At 43.9% G+C, this 20,016-nt stretch overlaps 1 protein-coding gene and 1 long non-coding RNA gene across 3 annotated transcripts in view; both read right to left on the bottom strand.

The window, feature by feature from the left end:
- Window positions 1–5,958, bottom strand: LOC149121363 (uncharacterized). 2 transcript variants are annotated; one of them, XR_016223770.1, is made up of 3 exons: window positions 5,834–5,958; window positions 1,275–1,323; window positions 1–1,194 (listed from the first exon to the last, which is right to left on the bottom strand). It is a non-coding gene; the product is annotated as an uncharacterized LOC149121363 (long non-coding RNA). The 2 variants fall into 2 exon arrangements; XR_016223769.1 differs by lacking the exon at window positions 5,834–5,958 and adding an exon at window positions 2,587–3,964.
- A 142-nt stretch (window positions 5,959–6,100) lies between these two features.
- The window catches only part of LOC127485931 (uncharacterized), a 32,420-nt gene continuing 18,504 nt past the window's right edge, over window positions 6,101–20,016 (bottom strand). The window contains exons 7-10 of the mRNA XM_089317035.1: window positions 18,056–18,127; window positions 17,429–17,503; window positions 9,441–9,559; window positions 6,101–8,008 (exon numbers count right to left, since the gene is read on the bottom strand). Coding sequence (XP_089173161.1) covers window positions 6,207–8,008; window positions 9,441–9,559; window positions 17,429–17,503; window positions 18,056–18,127 — 2,068 coding nt within the window. The 3' untranslated portion in view covers window positions 6,101–6,206. The remainder of the gene's footprint in view (window positions 8,009–9,440; window positions 9,560–17,428; window positions 17,504–18,055; window positions 18,128–20,016) is intronic.

The following is a 20,016-nucleotide window of genomic DNA, read 5'->3' as shown; positions in this document are numbered from 1 at the left end:
GAGAGAGAGAGAGAGAGAGAGAGAGAGAGGTTTCCATCCGCTGGTTCACTTCCCAGTTGGCTGCAATGGCCGGAGCTGAGCCAATCCAAAGCCAGGAGCCAGAAGCTTCCCCTGGGTCCCCCACATGGGAGCAGGGGCCCAAGGACTTGGGCCATCTTCTACTGCTTTCCCAGGCCATAGCAGAGAGCTGGATCAGAAGTGGAGCAGCTGGGACTTGAACCAGCTCCCATATGGGAGTCCGGCACTGCAGGTGCCAGCTTGACCCACTACGCCACAGTGCTGGCCTCTGCTCATTGTTATTAGTACCATTTCATCTTATATTTTAGACTCAGGAATACTGGTAGCTTGCTGAAGTGCTTCTCACTCCCAGTGACAAACTTTGGACAGTGACTTGGGAGGTATTAAGATCCAAATATTCTGACCAATCCAAGGCCCTCCGAGACCGACCAGAGGAAGCGGGTCCTCTGTGAGCTGGAGGTCTAATCCCCCTCTGTTGATTGGTTCTCAGTGATCCAGGGGAAAGAAAGCACCAGAACACCCGGTATTTGATTTAAAAGTCTACACCTTGGGGATGTGTTTTCGGGTTCTTGGAGACTGACTTAATGGAAGAAGAGAGGTGAGAGTTCTTGCTGGTGCTGTGCCCCTGGGGAGGGCTTGACTCCCTCGGAGGCTTCTAGAAGCAGTCCTGCTTTTCTTGCCTGTGGCCCCTGTTACTGCATACAATAAATATTTGACAACATTTTAATTTCTCACCACCTGGCTAGAATTGCTTACGAATATCACACCCATGAATGTAAGCAATTAAGTATTTTATAAGCACCGCTGAGATGCCAATATCAGAAAACAGGAGTTGCAGGTGACAGAGGCGGGACGGTCACTCCGTGTTTTCCTCGGGGGCTTCGCTCTCTTCACCTTCTGCCAAGGATTCTGGAGGGGGCGTTTTCTCGGCGGGGGCCTCGCTGAGCTCCCTGTGGGAAGAGAGCAGAGCAAGGCTTCCACTCCTGCCACTCTCCCCGCCTCCCCAAACTCAGTACGGTGAAGTGGCCCTGTCACGTACCCTGCGTCCTTGTCAGGAAACTCTTCCTTTACGGAAGGCTCCTTGTCTGGGGGCAAGTCCTTGGCTTTCTTGCGTGTGCCACCGAAAGGGCTGAGCAGACGCCTCAGCCAGAGTGGCCACCTCAGCCGGAAGAAGCCCTAGGAAAGACAAAAAGACATGTGAATTGAGCATTTTCCCTGCTGTCTCCAGCCACACACTGCAGCCTCCTCCCATTTACCTGAGTCTCATCTTCCGAACACTTTCTAGGCACTGATTGGTGAAAGCTCCTTGGGGAAAAACACACACAAGACCATTAGAGACGAGTGCCATTGTTCACTTCTCACAGTGTGCATCTCCGGTCTTCCTGGGACGACACATGCACCTCAGCCATCACTGCAGTGAGTGCTCACTACAAGCCTGGGGTCTCAGATGCAGTACCCAGGGCGCTGGGCTTCCAGGAGCCCTCTGTCCCTACAGACCTGCAGTGTCTCTGGGGAGACTTTTGTCTGTTGTCAGTCCCAGTGCCTTTCTCAGCCAAGTGTGCTTGCGCAGTGGACACACTGCACCACCACACGGGGCAGAAGTATTTTCTCTCTCCAGAGGCATTTGACACCTGCCCCTTTAGGATTTAGCCTCACAAGCATCATTCACTGGGGTGTAGGGAGAAAATGCTTGTGTTTCCATAGCTGCTCTAGTCCCCTATAAATTGAATCCTATGAAGCAATGCCCGAGTCCAATAGCAACGTTACCCAGCTCAAAGATTTTTCTCACTGCAGGGTGTCTGTCACTGATGGAAGATTGAGTTGTGAAACCAGTTTAAAGGGCAAAACCAGCGTGGAAATACAAGGTACCCTTTTTGAATATGATTAAAACAGAAAAAGAGTGCATTGTTTCAGCAACTGCTTGTGTCTACAGAGCGTGTGGGTATTGATTTGCAATAGAAATTGTAGCACACAGCCCAAGCTCACTATGACCAAGGGAGAAGTCCCTGGCTGGGGAGGAACCATCCTCTCTGTAATACTCACTGGCAGTGTGACTATGGGACCAGTATTGTCCCTTTCTCCTTGTATGCTTATCATAACAGGGAGAGACAAACGGTCTGAGAAGGTGTGAATAAAAGGCATAGGCAGTGGGGGTCTGGAAACCAGTAAGTTTTCCAGCCACCTCATACGTTTTACTCTCCAGCAGCCTTGAGGGCAACTGTCCCCCTTCCCCCAGTGTCATGTGTCTTTCCATAGCCCTTCTCCGAGCCTCTGGAAAGGCCTCTGAACTGGCCAGATGCCACCAGCAGCAGGAACAGCACAAACAAAGCCCCTCCCTAGCTGCTGTGTCTCGGAAGGACCACTGACAGCACATGTGTCCGTGCTGGTGCCGTCTCCCCAGCCATGGCTGGGGACCAGATTTGCTGGAATCAGGCAAAACACTCAGATGGATAGTCTTCTGCCTCTGGCAATGTCCTCATTCTAAAATGAGCAGGTTTAAATAGATGAGTTCTCAGTACTCCTCTACTTCTAAAATTCTAATGTAACAATTGTCAGACTGATACTTACATTGAAGATTTTTCTATGTCTTCTCTTCCTCTTCCTCTATGAGAGTAAATCTGTTTTGTAAGGAAAAGCAGTCATTATTCACCATAATGATTCTATCTCCAAATCGTTTACCTTCCCTTTCTTTCTCTAAAAGCCTTGCCTGCCCAATAAGATAGCTTTTTTGAGGACAGGAATTCTGTCTTGTTAATAGTTCTCACTCTTCCACAGTCCTTGGTCTTGAATGCCTCTGGGACTTAATACATTCTATTGACAGCCAGTCATCAATGAGTCCTCTTAAAAGTGGAATGGGAGTGCAGCGTCATGCATTTAATCTATACTAATTTGGGAACATGGAAGTTGTAGTCCTTAAACAAAATTTAAAAAATCTGGAAGAAAAAAAAGTGGAGTAGTAGGAAACACCCTTAACCTGCTGAAAGTATGGACCAGAAACCTAAACAATGGTGTTTTAAAGGCAAGAACAGGAGTAGGATACTTATTAGACTGCTACTAGTCATCATTGTTGAAAAGGCTGAAATTAGTGCAATAAGAAAAATAAATGGGGTATAATTACTGCAAAGGAAGAGACAAAACTGTCATCATTTGCATAGGAGATGGTGGACAACCTAAAAAAAAAAAAGCCCAAGATAATCAGCTGACATTTTGTTGGACGTAACGTGTGGGTCCGGGGAGGTGACTAGGTGCTGAGTCAGGAGAGTAGTACAGTGAATCTCCTGTTTGTTGTGCACCACCAGTGACTAGAGGGAAAATGGAGTACAGAGCCCTTCTTTAATAGCAATAGAAAGGAATAAACTATCTTGGAATAAACTCAATGAAAGTTGTGTAAGATTTATGTGATGAGGATGCTCTTCTGAAGTCCATAAAATGTCATGTTTCTAGGGTATCATAAAGATGTCAGTTCTCAAATTAATCTACAAATTCAAGGCAACTTAACTCAAACCCCAAGAAAACTTTTTACAAAATCTGACCAGCTGCCATCTTTTAGGAAAAAATAGATGAGAAAAACTACTAAATTTATGAAAAAGATTAGAGAGCAGGAGCTTGCCCTACACTGAAACTATGTAGTGTTAGGGTGGGCACTACCCATGCTGGTCTCTTTCTCATCTCTATGCTGTGATCACTTACTTCTTGTGGCTAGACATGTCTTTTAAAAAACTTTCATTACCTCCACTTTGACTATGACCTTGTCTAAACAAGATAAGAATCGGAGAACTCAGAGGGCTTCCATAGCCTTGGAAACTCATGACTGGAGCATAGGGAGATTACTGATGCCATAGACAGGAGTGTCAATTGGTAAAGTCAACAACAGGAGTCACTGTGCACTTACTCCTCATGTAGGATCTCTGTCCTTAATGTGCTGTGCATTGAGATTTAATGCTATAACGAGTACTCAAACAATATATTTCACTTTGTGTTTCTATGGGGGTGCAAACTGTTGAAATTTTTACTTAATGCATACTAAACTGATCCTCTGTAAAAAAACAAAAAAAAAGAAATTATCAACTCCCAACTTGACTCTCACTGGGATTAAACATGACAATAGGTCTGATCTGATTTCATCATCATTTAAAAAAATCATCTATTATTTTTCACTTTATGTTTCTGTGTGGGAGCAAACTGTTGAAATCCTTACTTAATGTATACTAAGCTGATCTTCTGTATATTAAGATAATCAAAAATGAATCTTGATGTGAATGGAAGGGGAGAGGGAGTGTGAGATGGGAGGGTGCAGGTGGGAGGGACGGTATGGGGGGGAAACAATTGTAATCCATAAATCGTACTTTGGAAATTTATATTCATTAAATAAAAGTTAAAAAAAAACTTTCATTGAAGATAGACAGATTTCATGTATACAGATTCAGGAACATAGTGATACTTTCCACCTTACCCTCCCTCCTGCCCACACTCCCATCCCTTATTCTTCCCCCCTCTCCTATTTCCATTCTTATTTTATGAAGATCTATTTTCAGTTAACATTATACTCATAAGATTAACCCTATACTAAGTAAAATGTTCGACAACTAGTATGAAGAAAAAAATTCACTGTTCTTCAACAGTTCACACAAAGGCTATTTAAAATCGTCACATCTCAGGGATTTTTCAAGATGGTGGCATAGGGAGGCAGCTTGCTGCTCTAGTCTAGGGGTGGATAGTTAAAAAAAGTGGAAGGAGTGCAATCTCAGGGAAGGTTTAGGGAGAAAATGGTAGAGGAAACTCCATGCAAATTGGATGGATGCTGCGGACCTATGTGGAGGGTGTGGACTTGCACAGTTTGAGACCCCAGCAGCTGAGAGCCTCAGCACCAGCTTTGGAATGAGGCAAGACCATACTTCAGCAGCTCAAGCCACTGGCAATAAAGCTGTGGGAAAAGCCTGGCATGGGTCTGGCTTGGAGCTCTGTGGGGGATGATGTACCTGCCAACCTAGAGCAAAAAAAAGTGGGGGAGTTCACGTTTCTCTCTCCCGACCTCAGGCACTGGAATGCTGTAACTAGCCAAGAGAGGGCAGGCACCATTTTGGAGATACGTAACAGCTGCTCCAGCTAGTCACCGTGAACCCAGCAACCAACCTAGAGGAGATGCCGGACTCTGGGAGAATTGACAGGGGGCTGGGTGCTTGTGACTGTGGGAGCCTTGTGTGGTGGGACTGTGAAAACACTGGGCTGTGTGGGAGGGTGCAGGCAAGCTCCAGGGAGGGAACACATCTTAGAGCAGCTTGATGCAGGAGTCAGCTGCAATGCATCAGCTGAACTCATTTAGACAAAGTCTTAGACATTGGAGCAGTAGGATGCTACGTAGATCTAATGACTCTGTAAGATAATACTTTTGTCTTTCGGCTGTGTACTTTCTCCCAAGGGCAGAGACAGTTCCTTGAGGGTGGAGAGTATATAATCTCATCATTTCAGCAATGAGGAAAGAAATCAGTGGTAGAAGAGAGTACATCAAATCCCTGACACAATTTTGGAGAACTTCTGCCACTTTACTCTGGCCTTCTTACACTTAACCTCTCCAAATGTCCAGTCCCTTGTTATCTCGGTTCCAGTTGCACAGATTTCCCACGAGTGGGGTTCCTTTAAAAAATCTGTGGAATGTGCTTTTCAAGGGAAAGAGTAAAGCGCATCTCAGTCTTGGTGACTAAAGAGGAAGGTCAGCTCATGGTACGTGGAAAGTGGCTTTGATGTACAGTCTGTGGATTCCGAGTCTATTACAAAGGAAGGATGCACTCTGGCAACCTGAACGAGTCGTCCTTACCTCAATGAGACAGAAGATGATAACCAGCATCGTGACCACTGCCGTCACAGATATTGCCACGATGAGCTTGTTGTGATAGCCGTGTTCTTGAGCTCCTTTTGCGAGCTAAGAAAGAGCACAGTTTAAAAAGACAGAATAAAGAGCTGGAAAATATGGATGCTAAATATTCAGAACCCCGTTCTTCAGGTGAGTCGTGTAAAAGATCTTAAAAGACCATACAAAATCTGCTGTATTATATATAATGTTGGTATTACTCATTTTCTCTACAGTGTGTTAGGTCTGCCTCCTAACAAAGTGTCACCGTCTTGGCAAAAGTTACATTACCGAGACAAGATCTGGACTGGGAGCCCCTGGTCTTCCCGCTTGGGGTCTCCTAAGGGATGGGAAAGTGCAGATCTCCTGTCCTCACCTTACTCGACACCTGCTCTTTCTGTCCACTCGGGGCTTCTGTACTCTCATTGATATAGGTCTCGGTCCTCCACTGCTCTGCGTCCCATTCTTCCTTGGCTATCTTTTCTTCCTGCCGCTCACTGAGGAGCTTCATCAGGATGCCTGTTTTGGAGATGAGCTTGGCACAGGGCAGTTGCACCTGGGCCTCAGAGCAGTCCATTTTCAGAGTGCGGATGACGTGAGAAATGAGCCTTCTCACGTCAGTGTTGGGGATGAGGGACTGTAGCTGCTGATTCAGCTGAATTTCAAACTGTTCTCCCTGGGACAGCATCACGGGGTAGGTGAAGCCTACGGGCATGGTGGGGGCTTCAGTGCCCTCGCTGGGGTATTCCCACTGTGTTTCCTTGGTTTGGTCCACAGTCGGCATTAGGTCGAACTCGGTCCCAGCAGAATCTGTAGCTGAAGGATCTGTGTGCATTTTGTCGCCAGGGAGCGTTTCTTCATGTGCAGTGGTGTTTTCTGGCAAAATGTTTTCTTCAAAAACACGCCCTCCGGAATGGTTTTCCTCCCTAGTGTCTTCTATAGAAGGTTCTCTCAGAGGAGGACTCCCCTGAGAATGCAGGCCTCCAGGGGATGAGAAAGCCTCTCCGGAGGGGGAGTTTATGAGACTCCGCAGTGCAGGGAACGGAGGCCTCTTCCCAGCCATCTGCCTGTTGAGGGAATTTTTCCTTCTGAACTTCTGACTCAGTTTGGCCTTGGGGGTTCGGAGGACCAGGTGAGAGCGAGTTTTGTGAAAGCGGTAATTTTGTCTGGAATGCGAGATTGGTTTCCCTGCCGCCTTATTTTTGGCTCTAGCATTGGCATCTTCTAAGACAAAAATGGTGTAGGTTAAGTCTTTTCCTTTGTTGTTGATCTCAGAGAGAGATTTTGCAGGGGAGGTAGAAGGCCTGCCCAGGATGTGTTTCTTCAGGAAAGAGGGGGCTGCAGCCTCACGTTCCTTTGTGAGCAAGGGCTCCGTGTGCAAGGAGTTTCCGGCCACCTGCCTGGGCCTCTGAGCCACTTGAAGCTCCTTCAGCTCCCTGGAGCCTGCTCTCCCAAGCCTTCTTCCCCCAATGCTCTCCGCAAAGGGCCAGGTGCCCCGTCTCCTCCCGAGGCTCTTCCTCATCTCCTGGAGGTGCCTTTTCCGTAAGCCCTTTGGCCCCTTGATGACTTTTTTCACTCTCTGCAGCCTGTACCCCACACTTGGCATGGTTGCCAGGCTGTTCTCCTGTGACGGGGCAGTTTCTGATTTCTTTTGGAGGATTTGAGGGTTAAATTGATGACCTAACAGGATAGGCTGCATAAGCATGGCCTTTTCTTCCTTCTTAACCTCATCGATTTTTTCTTGAATTTCTTCATCTAACAAATTCTGTAGAAAATAGAGCTTTCTCAACTTATTTCTGTAAGGATGAGAGGGCCTTCTTATGTGGGTTTTCACGTAGCTCAGGGACTTATCTCTATCTTGCACATTTGAAAAAAGTAGTGTAATGAATGGTAATAATGTTGATTCTACATTTCGTAGATTTTCCTCTGAGAAATAAGGCAATATGTAATTCAGTGCACTAATAACGTCACTTTCATCGTTGAAGTCCCGCTGTTCACTCATGTGGCTTGGGAAGTCCACGCTGTTTCTCTCTGATACTGGGTTCTCTGGCTCAATAGTCAGCTGCTTGCTGGTGTTGTTCTTCCGGGCTTGCAGTATCTTCATGAATGTCCCCTTTGGGTTCCCTATAGATGCTTCTTCAACTGTCAAAAAAAGAAGAGACTGCTTTTTGGTACGGAAGACTGATGGGACAGCTTTATGTCAGTCCACAGCCCTACACTCTGATCAATTAAATTAGGAGTCAAATCCAATATTTGGGGTACCATTGAGACTTTAGAGAGAAAAGTAAAACCAAACTCAAACCTATGAAATGGCAACAAAAAAGGAGAAAAAGATATTTTTGAGAGTGGCATTCAGAAGAGTTCGCAGTGTTAAAAAGCAGTAACTATGATCAGTATTATTTCATTGGTTTCCAATGACCAACCACTCCAGGCTTAGAATAAGGCTGGAGGACAAATGGCCCCACCCAGCTGCCCCTTCTGTGGCTCTGCCCCTGCTTCTCAGCCACATCATTCCACAGTCCTGCCTCATGCTGAGGGAGCACAAGACTTCCTCCCTCCCTCCCTCCCTCCCTGTGGCCCTATGTTCTTGCTGCCATCACAGGTGTCCATGGCAAAAGATAGGCATGTAAGGGGAGCGAGGGCAGAGATGGTCAAGCCAAGGGGCCTTACTCCTCACCTCAATGTGTTCTTTCCCACCCTTGTAAAGGGAGATTAACAATGCTTGTCCTTCTCACCTCTTGAGATGAAGGGAATAATATAATTGGTAGAATAATATAACTGGTCTGGAAGGTGAGCAACACTGTGTAGATGGGTATACAGTTATCACTGTGCTAATGCCTCAGATCCCTGACTGAGATCCGAAATCAAGCTGTCTAAGGAAGAAAGCGGTCACATTTTGGAAGTCACGACATCAGTGGTAATAACCCTCATCTACAGAAGGATACTTAAAATTACCCGAGTGTTCTGTGGATAGAAAAGCGTGAGACTCAGAGCAGGTTCAGAGTTGGACAGTCTACAAGTGCATGGAGGAGCCTTCCGACTCCATCAGAGGAGCCAGGCAGCCATTTCTGGTTATGGAACCAGAAACTCCCCGGCTCCAAATAAAACAGCATCACTTGTACTCTTTTATACAAGTGCAAAAACAAACAACCGCGGTGAGCAGTGTAGACCTGTTCTATAAGACAGAGGGCCCTTGAGGCCCAACACATAGAAAACCAGTTTATAGACTGTGTGCAAATGAGTTATCATTGAAAAGCAAAGCACCCAAGAGCACAGAACACCACGTGTGTGGTTCTCAATATTGCTTCCTTCCCCTTCCACCTCTTTTCCATGATCCTTTGTGCATATGTAAATTACATAGCGGTAACTATGTTATTAAATTACATAGCGGTGATTGCGAACCTGACTTTCAGCAAGGGAGCAGTGTAGCAATTTAGGGAGTTTAAATCTGAATGAATGAATAAAAATTCAGCAATTAATTACATTGTTACTTTAAACTTGACCCTAAAATTTTAAAATAAGAAATTTAAAACAAATAAAAATTAAAAAAGATCCTCAGGAAGTTCCGACTCACGGCAATGTGTCGTATTTGGCAGGCATTCATTGTCACAGTGAAGCTTGACGGTGTTGCAGACAACCTCGATAGTATGTTTAAATTGGCAGAGGCAGCAGGCCATATGGCTGGGTAAGATCCTATGAATAGAGACAGAGAATTAAGTTACCTGTAAAGGGGTTCCTTGGGTGGGTCAAACAGGTGAGCCAAGGTGCCAGCAAAGGAGTTCTTGAGGTATGTGGCCAGGACATTTGGGTAGGAGCCTGGTGGCCAATTGTTGGTCTTGAATATGAGAATAAAGGAAGGAGGGAGAGGTGGCCCAAGGAGGCATAGGCATGGAAGTGGGTGTGGTGTATCCAAAATAAAGTCAACAGGGTGAGCATTGGGCACCATGGATCTGTCGTTTGACTCAGGGGTGTCTCCTTCCAGTTCACAAGTCTCATTGTGGGTTGGGAGTGCACAGGAGGACTTCTCCCAACCTCTGGAGTACTCTTCTCCATCCCTGTTGGAAGTGTTCACTATTAGAAACTACTCTGGTCCCAGAAAAATGACTGACTGCAGTAATTGTTGGAAAAGATGTGGAGAAAAAGGAACACTCGCTCACTGATGGGTGAGTGAAAGTAATTTGACCAGGCAGGTGTTTAGCCCAGCCATGAAGATGCTGCTTGGGACAAGCACATCCCCTTCTGGAGTGCCTGGCTCCATTTCTGATCCCTGTTTCCTGCCAGTGAGTGCCCTGGGATGTGTCAGGTGGTGCTTCCCTAAATACCCAGAAATGGAAAGACTGCAACTTATGGTAGGTGTGTGTTTTTAAGAAACTGTCAGTCTATTTTCATTATATTTTTTTCAAATTTATCATTTCAAAAGTTTCTGTGGAAGGAAGAGAGAGAAACACACACAAACACATCTTTTTTTTTTCTTTTTGACAGGCAGAGTGGACAGTGAGAGACAGAGACAGAGAGAAAGGTCTTCCTTTTGCCATTGGTTCACCCTCCAATGGCCGCCGTGGCGGGCGCATCGCGCTGATCCAAAGCCAGAAGCCAGGTGCTTTTCCTGGTCTCCCATGCGGGTGCAGGGCCCAAGGACTTGGGCCATCCTCCACTGCACTCCCGGGCCATACCAGAGAGCTGGCCTGGAAGAGGGGCAACCGGGACAGAATCCGGCGCCCCGACCGGGACTAGAACCCAGTGTGCCAGCGCCGCAAGGCGGAAGATTAGCCTATTGAGCCACGGTGCTGACCACGTGTTTTCATTAGGTAGTTTACTCCCCAAATGTCTGCGACATGCAGGGCTGGGCCAGGCCAAAGCCAGGAGCTCAGAAACTAGTTTGGTTTTCCATGTGAGGAGCAAGAACTCAAGTCCTTGGGGCATCACCCACTGCCTTCCAGGGTACATGTTAGCAGGAAGCTAGGGTGGAGCAGAGCCGGGACTTGGATCCAGGCATTCTGATGTGGGATTGGAGTATCCCAGGTAGTGGCTTAACGGCTGCACCAAATGCCTGCCATCGTAAACAGTTTAATTTTTATTTGTTTTATTTTTTAAAGCTTTTATGTAATGAATGCCAATTTCATAGGTACAACTTTAGGAATATAGTGTTTTTTCCTCCATACCTGCCCTCCCACCCCCACTCCCGTCCTACCTCCTACTCCCTCTCCCATCCCATTCTTCATTAAGATTCACTTTTGATTGACTTTATATACAAAAGAGCAACTCTATACTAAGTAAAGATTTCAACACTTTGCACCAACCCCCCACCCCACAACATAAAAAGTACTGTTTGAGAACAAGTTTTGCAGTTAATTCTCATAGTACAGCTCATTAAGGACAGAGTTCCTACATGGGGGGTAAGTGCAAACAGCTTCATTTCTAATACCCCCAAATTGGAACAACCTAAGTGTTCACAAATAGGTGAATAGATAAACTATGGTAGGTTACACTTAGTGGGCCAGGCTCTTTCTAACCAATAGAATAACCAATGGTTGAGTTGTTACAGATGACTAATGTTACTTCTTTGGGTCCAGGGAAAGCTTCATATAGAAAGAAAAAAAAAAAAAAGAAATTATCAACTCCCAACTTGACTCTCACTGGGATTAAACATGACAATAGGTCTGATCTGATTTCATCATCATTTAAAAAAATCATCTATTATTTTTCACTTTATGTTTCTGTGTGGGAGCAAACTGCTGAAATCCTTACTTAATGTATACTAAGCTGATCTTCTGTATATTAAGATATTCGAAAATGAATCTTGATGTGAATGGAAGGGGAGAGGGAGTGGGAAAGGGGAGGGTTGTGGGTGGGAGGGACGGTATGTGGGGGAAGCCATTGTAATCCATAAATCGTACTTTGGAAATTTATATTCATTAAATAAAAGTTAAAAACAAAACAAAAAAAAAAAGAGAAAGAATGCACTCAGAATGCTAAGCTAGTGTTTTACTAGACTTCAATTCTAACAGGAAATTTTCATTAAGTCCTTTCTACCCCTAACTTCGTATTTTGAAAATTTTCAAGCCTACAAAAATATCCGAAAGATTGGTGTCATGAGTTTACATGTTCTCTCACTTAGATTCAACTGTTGCTAACATTTTGCCACATTCACTTTCCACGTGTGTGTCTCTATGCACTTCTTGGACAAACCATTTGAGAATGAGCTGTAGATACGATGACCTTTTCTTGCTAAACCTGAAGTCTGCGTGTCCTAAGAACAAAGGCATTCTCCTGCATATCCACAACACTGTTATCACCCAGTCAGCTTTAACATTAATATCACCGTCTATTGTGGTCCACATGCAGGTGCTCTCAGTTGTCCCAAACATGTCTTGGCTACTTTTAAATCAGGCATTGCATTTTATTTTCATGGCTCTTTAATTTTCTTCAGTTTAGAACTGTTCCTTTTTTGCAGTGTTTCATGGCATTGGGATTTTTGAGGCATTCAAATCAGTTGTTTTACAGCATGCACCTCAATTTATCCTTCTAAGACCAATACTGAATATAATCACCAGGGAACATTTATTTTTTTGAGTGGCTAAGATTTTTTTTAAAAAGTTTTATTTATTTGAAAGGCAGAGTGATGGTTGGGTGCAGGAGAGAGAGAGAATGAGTGGAGGGAGAGGGAGAGGGAGGGAGAGAGAGAGAAAGAATGAACGTGAATAAATCTTCCAGCCACTGGTTCATGCCCCAAATGGCCACCGCAGCTGGGGTTGGGCTGGGTTGAAGTCAGGAGCCAGGATCCAGGAGCCAGGAACTATATTCAGGTCTCTCCTGGGTGGCAGGGGGTCAAGCACTTTGGTCATCCTGTGCTGCTTTCCCAGGTTCATTAGCAAGGAGCTGGATGGGAAGTGGAGCAGCTGGGACTTGAACTGGCACTCCCATATGGGATGCCAGCATCACAGACAACTTCACCTTATGCCACAACACCAGCCCCACTAGGGACCATTTCTGGCAGAAACACTGCATCTTGCATAGAGAATGTTGTAGTTTTGCTGCTTACTAAAATGGATGCACTAGGGATGATGTCAGTGATAAAATATTTATTTTTTAGAAGATTTTTATTTATTTGAGAGGTAGAATTACAAACACAGAAAGGGAGAGACAGAGACAAAGATCTTCCATCTTAAGCTGGTTCACGTCCCAAATGGCCTCAATGGCCAGAGCTGGGCCAAGCTGAAGCCAGGAGCCAGGAGCTTCTTCCGGGTCTCCCATGCAGGTGCAGATGCTCAAGCACTTAGGTCATCTACTGCTTTCCCAGGCCATAGCAGAGAGATGGATCAGAAAAGGAGAAGCCAGGACTGGATCTGGTGCCCATATGGGATGCTGGCACCGCAGGTGGAGACAGCCCACTATACCACAGCGCTGGGCCCCAAATCATTATTTTCAAAAATATTGGCAAATCTGGGGCCGGCACCATGGTGCAGTAGGTTAATCCTTCACCTGCAGCACCGGCATCTCATATGGGCGCTGGTTCTAGTGCCAGCTGCTCTGCTTTTGATCCAGCTCTCTGCTATGGCCTGGGAAAGCAGTGGAAGATGGCCCAAGTCCTTGGGCCCTGCACCCGCATGGGAGACTGGAAAGAAGCACCTGGCTCCTGGCTTCGATCAGTGCTGCTCCAGCCATTGTGGCCATTTGGGGAGTGAACCATCGGAAGGCTTTTTTCTCTGTGTCTCTCTCTCACTGTCTATAACTCTTATCTGTCAAATAAATAAATAAAATTTTAAAAAATATTGGAAAATCTTTTGAAATTGCTAATGACCTGAGGTATAACTTATTCTTACTAGATAATATTTAAGTATTAAAGACCATTGCACATTAATATGCAATAAAGGGGCCAGCGCTGTGCTGTAGCAGGTTAAGCCTTCACCTGCAGTGTCAGCATCCCTTATAGGCACTGGTTCAAGTCCCAGCTGCTCCGCTTCTGGTCCAGCTCCCTGCTAATGCACTTGGGAAAGCAGCAGAGGATGGTCCAAGTGCTTGGGCTCCTGCTCCCACATGATTCAGAATAAGCTCCGACTCCTGACTTTGGCCTGGCCAAGCCCTGGCTGTTGTGGTCTTTTGAGCTAGGAACCAGCAGATGGAAGATCTTTCTCTCTCTCTGTATTTCTGCATTTCTTTTTTCTTCTTTTTTTTTTTAACTTTTATTTAATGAATATAAATTTCCAAAGTACAGCTTATGGATTACAATGGCTCCCCCCCATAACTTCCCTCCCACCTGCAACCCTCCCCTTTCCCTCTCCCTCCCCCCTTCCATTCACATCAAGATTCATTTTCAATTCTCTTTATATACAGAAGATCAGTTTAGCATATATTAAGTAAAGATTTCAACAGTTTGCACCCACATAGAAACATACCAGGGGATTCCAATTCAATCCCATCAAGGTGGCATGTACCAATGCCATCTCACTAGTTCCGGTGATCAATTTCTGTTCAAATTGATCATAATGATAGGACTAAGAGCCAAAGGGAGCACATAAACAAGACTAGTGTCTGCAAATACTAGCTGATAGAATAAAAAAGGGAGAGAACGATCCAGCATGGGAAGTGAGATACACAGCAGACCCATAGAATGGCAGATGTCCTAAACAGCACTCTGGCCTCAGAATCAGCCCTTAAGGCACACGGATCTAGCTGAAAAGCCCATGAGAGTATTACAGGCATGGAAAGCCAAAACACTCTGGCAAAAAAAAAAAACCCTACATGTATTTCTGCCTTTCGAATAAATAAGTAAGTCTTTAAGAATGCATTAAGGACCATCGCTTATGAGTCATGACACAAGTGAGCTGGCCTGCTTTGTCTAAACTCCTGAGGACTTCCAATAATGAACTCCAGTGTAACAATTGCTTTCAGGTTTTTATAGCCTTGGTTGCACATGGCTCCAGAAAATGCTAGCACTTTTCCTGTCCACTGATGGTCAAGTATGAAAAAAGCAGCTAGAACACCACAGCCTTGGCTAACTGAGAAAGCTTGTTGATGATGAGAGCTTTGACTCTTTGGAGAGGAAGGCCTCTCACTGACCTGGGAGGATCCACTGTGGCAGATGCTGCCCAAGGTTGAGGAAGAGGAGGCTAGAGCAGAAACCAGTGGACTTGATGATGTGGGAAAGTTAGTCAAGGAGGTGATCTGACAGAAGTGATTAGGGCAGGGTATGCTGTGAGAGGCCTTTCCCCATTCTTATCTTGTGGAGTCCGCTCAACTAGCCTTATCATAGTTTCTGTTTAGCTTGTCCAATTGGCAGGGGGGAGGTCACAATGGGAGTTGCAGTGAGTTTATGGTAAAATGTCAGAATAGGGCTCTAAGGAAATCCTTTTTAAAACTTCAAAACTTGAGATACTTCAAACTCTGCATGAAAATTAACTAGAAAGGATCATGGACCTAAATGTAACTCTACAGTTTCTACAAGAAAACAGGAGAAAATCTCTGTAACTTTAGATTAGACAATGGGTTATTTGAAAGATTTTTTTCAGGAAAGGCACAATAAAAGGACAAACCATACAAGATAAAAGTTGCTATAGGCTCATCAACATTAAAAAAAATTAACTTCTACTCTTCAGAAGGTACACTTAGTAGAGTGAAAGGATAACTCACAACCAGAGAGAAGGTATTTACTAAACATACATCTGAGAGAAAGTACTCATACCCAGAGCATATAAAACACTCTTAAAACTCCCTAAGATTACCATCAAATTACTACATGGGAACAGATTTGAATAGACACTTGGTAAAGATATTTGCACAACAGTATCGTCAGTTATTAGAGAAGTCTAAGTTTAAACTGCAGTGAGTGTACCCAAGGTGCCAGCGTTAGGATGACTGAGTCCCGCATTTGAGCACTTGCATTTGATTCTTCTCTCTGGTTCCTGATTCCAGCTTCCTGCTAATATAGTTCTTCTGCCTTTCTTTGGTTGAGTAACTGGGGTTCCTGCCACCTACATGGGAGATCTGGGTTGAATTCCCAGCTGTCAATTCCAGCTTCAGCCCAATGCTGGTCTTGGTGGCATTTGGTGAGAGAACTGATTGACTCTCTAGTAACTATTTTTAAATACTAAAAAAACATATAGAGATTCCACTATTTATCTCCTGGCAGAAGAGCTACATTAAAAAAGTTTTATTTTTTAACTTATTTGAAAGAACGAGAGAGAGAGAGAGAGAGAGAGAGAGAGAAAGAGATTGATTGATTGACCTTCCATCTGCTGGTTCACTTCCCCAAATGCTGATAACAGCCAGGGTTGGGCCAGGACTATGCCAAGGACATAGGTCTCAATGTGTGGGTCTCCTACATGGGTGGCAGAGACCAGAATACTTGAGTTACCATCGGCTACCTCCCAGGGTGCACATTAGCTGGAAGCAGAGTAGCTGGGACTCAAACTTGGCACTCTGATACGGGATGTAGGCATCCCAAGTGGTATCTTATTTATTTATTTATTTGACATGTAGAGTTAGATAGTGAGAGGGAGAGACATAGAGAAAGGTCTTCCTTCCATTGGTTCACCTCCCAATCACCCCCCAAATGGCCGCTACCGCCGGAGCTGTGCCGAACTGAAGCCAGGAGCCAGGTGCTTCCTCCTGGTCTCCCATGCGGGTGCAGGGTCCAAGCACTTGGGCCATCCTCCACTGCCTTCCCGGGCCACAGCAGAGAGCTAGATTGGAAGAGCAGCAGCTGGGACTAGAACCTGGTGCCCATATGGGATGCCGGTGCCACAGGTGGAGGATTAGCCAAGTAAGCCATGGTGCTGGCCCCCCAAGTGGTATCTTAATGCTGTGCCACAACGTCCAGTTTCTAAATGTTTGTTAAAAAAGTTGAAATCTGAGGACTGGGACAACACATGTTGCAAGTGCCACTCTCGAACATTGTTGGTGAGAGTGCAGACTGCAGCAGCTACTTGGCAAACAGTTTAGCTGTGTGTTAAACAGTTAAATATACACTTAGTAGGTAATGAACTGTCCTACCCCTAGATCTTTACACCAAAGAAATGAAGACACATATCCACTCACAGACCTCCATGTGAGTGCTGTTAGTGGCTTTATTTATAATTGCAAAAAGTTGGAAAACACAGTTCTATAAGCTGATGAAATGGATAAACTGGTGTAACTACACAATTGGAATATTACTTAGCAATAGGTAGAGGCAGCAACATGAATAGTAGTTTAATCTCTAAAGGATTATGCTGAGTAAAGGAGCCAGACACAAGAGGCTACACTTACTACATGATTTTGCTTATAAGACACTGTGGAAGGAAAAACTACAAGAATAGAAACAGGATGAGTGGTTTGCAGGGCCTGGGTCTGGGGATGGGAGGAGACGATTGATTGGAAAGGACCATGAGGGACCTTTTTGGATTGATAGAAATGTTCTACATCCGGAATTTGGTGGTGGTTACATAACCACGTGTTTGCCAAAACTCAGCAAACTTTACAGTGTGAATTGAAATACATAAAAATTATACCTCCATAAGCCTGACTTAAGAAAACAAGTCTACAGACTTACATGGAAATAAACCTAAGAAAAAGATAACTTACAGGTTTTCCAATTGAAGAGTCATCATGAGGATGTTCTCAACTGTGGTAAGTGGTACTTGTGTTGTTCCCAAGTCTCTGAAGGAGAAAGCCCAAACATTCATGGTATGGACCTCAATAAAAAGATCTGTCTTTAAAAAGGTTGTTTCAGGAAGATGTGGTTACATCAGTTTTGGCTTCTCTATAAAGCAAGACAGCTCAAGAGTTTGTCATGGAGACAGTTCCAGAAAGCCCTGGTTGAAATGACTTTACTATTTGTATCATCAGATTAATGACCTTGGCATTGAAGAGTGGAACCTACACCTTTTTCTGCCATTGTCTTATTTTTCATTTTATACTACATTGACCTCTTTTAATTCTTATTTTTTTCTTTAAAAAATTTACATCTATACCTCTTTGCTTGGGATAGATGGTATTCCTAACATGTATTTGCATGTAACACTGTCTCCTTCTGCCAGCTGTCTTTCCCATTATAAATTCTTTCTCAGTTCTTGCCTCAGTCAATAACTTTTTTTCAGTAACCTAATTTATTTTTTTTCAGTAACCTAATTTAAAATCATGACTTTTTAGCCTCAATCTCAAATATTTAATGTTTGATGAAAATAAAAAAAGGATTAGTTTAATACTTACAGATATTTTAATGCTGGCAGTTTAAAAAGATACGAATCTTCAACGTTTTTCAGAGGATTACGATTGAGATTTCTGAAAAATGCAATGGAATTAAAGTTATTGGCCTTTCAATAAGCACAAGATTGTATGAGAAATTATATTCTTTTTTGTGTAGACATTTTAGGCTTAAAATTACTTTCTGTGTACTTATAAATCACCCTTAGAATTCAAAAAGCACTTGTTCTTTGGGAACTACCTATGTCTCTTAGAGGATGAATGGAGAAGAGAAAGAGAAAAGATACAAAAAATGCATAATAAACAAAAAGTATGCAAAAGAACTTTTTAGGTGAAAAGCCTTAGAAGTGGAGCCAGTGTTTTGCCTAGCAATTAACACCCAGATTGGGATACCTACGTCTCAAATCAGATGCCTGGGTTTGATTCCCAGTTCCAGCTTCTAATTGCAACTTCCTGTTAATGCAGACCCTGGGAGGCAGTGGTGATGGCTCAATTGGTTGATTCTTTGCTGCCTACTTGGAGACGTGGACTGGTTTCTGGTTTCCAGCTTCAGCCTGGGCCTGGCCTAGCCTCGCCCGAGCCATTGCAGGTATTTGGGAAGTGAACTAGTGGACGGGAGCTGTCTGTGTCTTAAAAAAGAAAGATGTATAGAAGTGACCACACTGATAGGGAAGCCCTTTTTTGTGTAGGAAACACTAATCCTGTGTTCTCCATAATTCAAGGTGCTTGCCTTTCATCTTTAGAAATTTTAAACAAGCCATGACTTAATTCATTTAGTTGATGGAAAAAGAACCCACGTCAAAGCCATACTCTTGTCACGTTCTTCCACTGGTGTTCTCATTTCGCATCACACATCATCACATCACATCACATCACATCACACCACATCATCACGTCACATCACATCACATCACATCACATCACATCACATCACATCATCACGTCACATCACATCACACTGATCATCACAACACATCACGTCACATTGCATCACATCACATCACAGTCTTTGTTACGTTGCTTGTTGGCCTGTCAGTCTCCTGGCCTGTTAGCCTCTTGAGGGCAGGGAACATATGTTATTGTCTTTGTTATGCCTGTGTGTGGCATAGTGCCTGAAATTTACTGCATGGTTAATAAATATTTGTTGAGTAAAGAAATCACATTTTGTTTCCATACCAATACAATGAATAAATTCGTGTTTTGGGAAATTTCATTCCTAAATGCTGTAATAGATTTTTAAATTTTTTAAAGCAAGCAAACAAAAACAAAAACAGGTAAAAAAACTGCCTTTAGTTTAACTCTACCCAAAAACGTACTGTACTGTTACAGACTGTGAAAATAATAATTCTTACAGATGATATTGATTGGGCTGCCAAGCATCTGTGTTCAGCATTCAACACTGGATGTTCCCAATAACCTCTGTGATAGGTATTGTACCCCAGTAGCCTATTGTGATATATATTGTGCTGAGTCACAGAGGCTGTGTAACTTGTTGTAGGTCACTGCACTTGTAAGAAGCAAAGCTGGAGCTGGAGCTCAGTCCTGCCCCAGACTGTGTCTAATATGTGTGCAGAAAAGGGTCCAAATATTTGTCACTTTAATCTGAAGCTTGAGATGACTAAATATAGAAGTACTTTGAAAATTTCATCAACCTTCTCAGGATAGCGCTCATGAAAATTAGTTTCTCTTTTTATTCCTTTTCCCTAATCTTATCCCACGATTAGATATTTAGCTCAGAGTCATTGAGACTAGAGATTTAAAAGCATGTTGTAGGTGACATCAGTGGAAACCTATGTAAACAGTGGAGTGAGAACATTTGAAAATTTATCCCTTCATAAAGGGAACAACAAAATGGTAAAAGTGGTCAGAATCAAGTTTTTGATAATTCTGGAAATTTAACCAAAGGCTTGCAGCCACCTGTGGGGCATTTACTCAAGAAAATTGGCTGACTTTCTGTAAGAATAGTG

The sequence above is a fragment of the Oryctolagus cuniculus genome, chromosome 17 (assembly GCF_051225735.1).
Source record: "Oryctolagus cuniculus isolate XC-2025 breed Fujian yellow rabbit chromosome 17, ASM5122573v1, whole genome shotgun sequence".
Classification (NCBI taxonomy): Eukaryota; Metazoa; Chordata; class Mammalia; order Lagomorpha; family Leporidae; genus Oryctolagus; species Oryctolagus cuniculus.
Note: the sequence above shows the minus strand (reverse complement) of the source record. Positions and strands in the feature narration are given on the sequence as shown.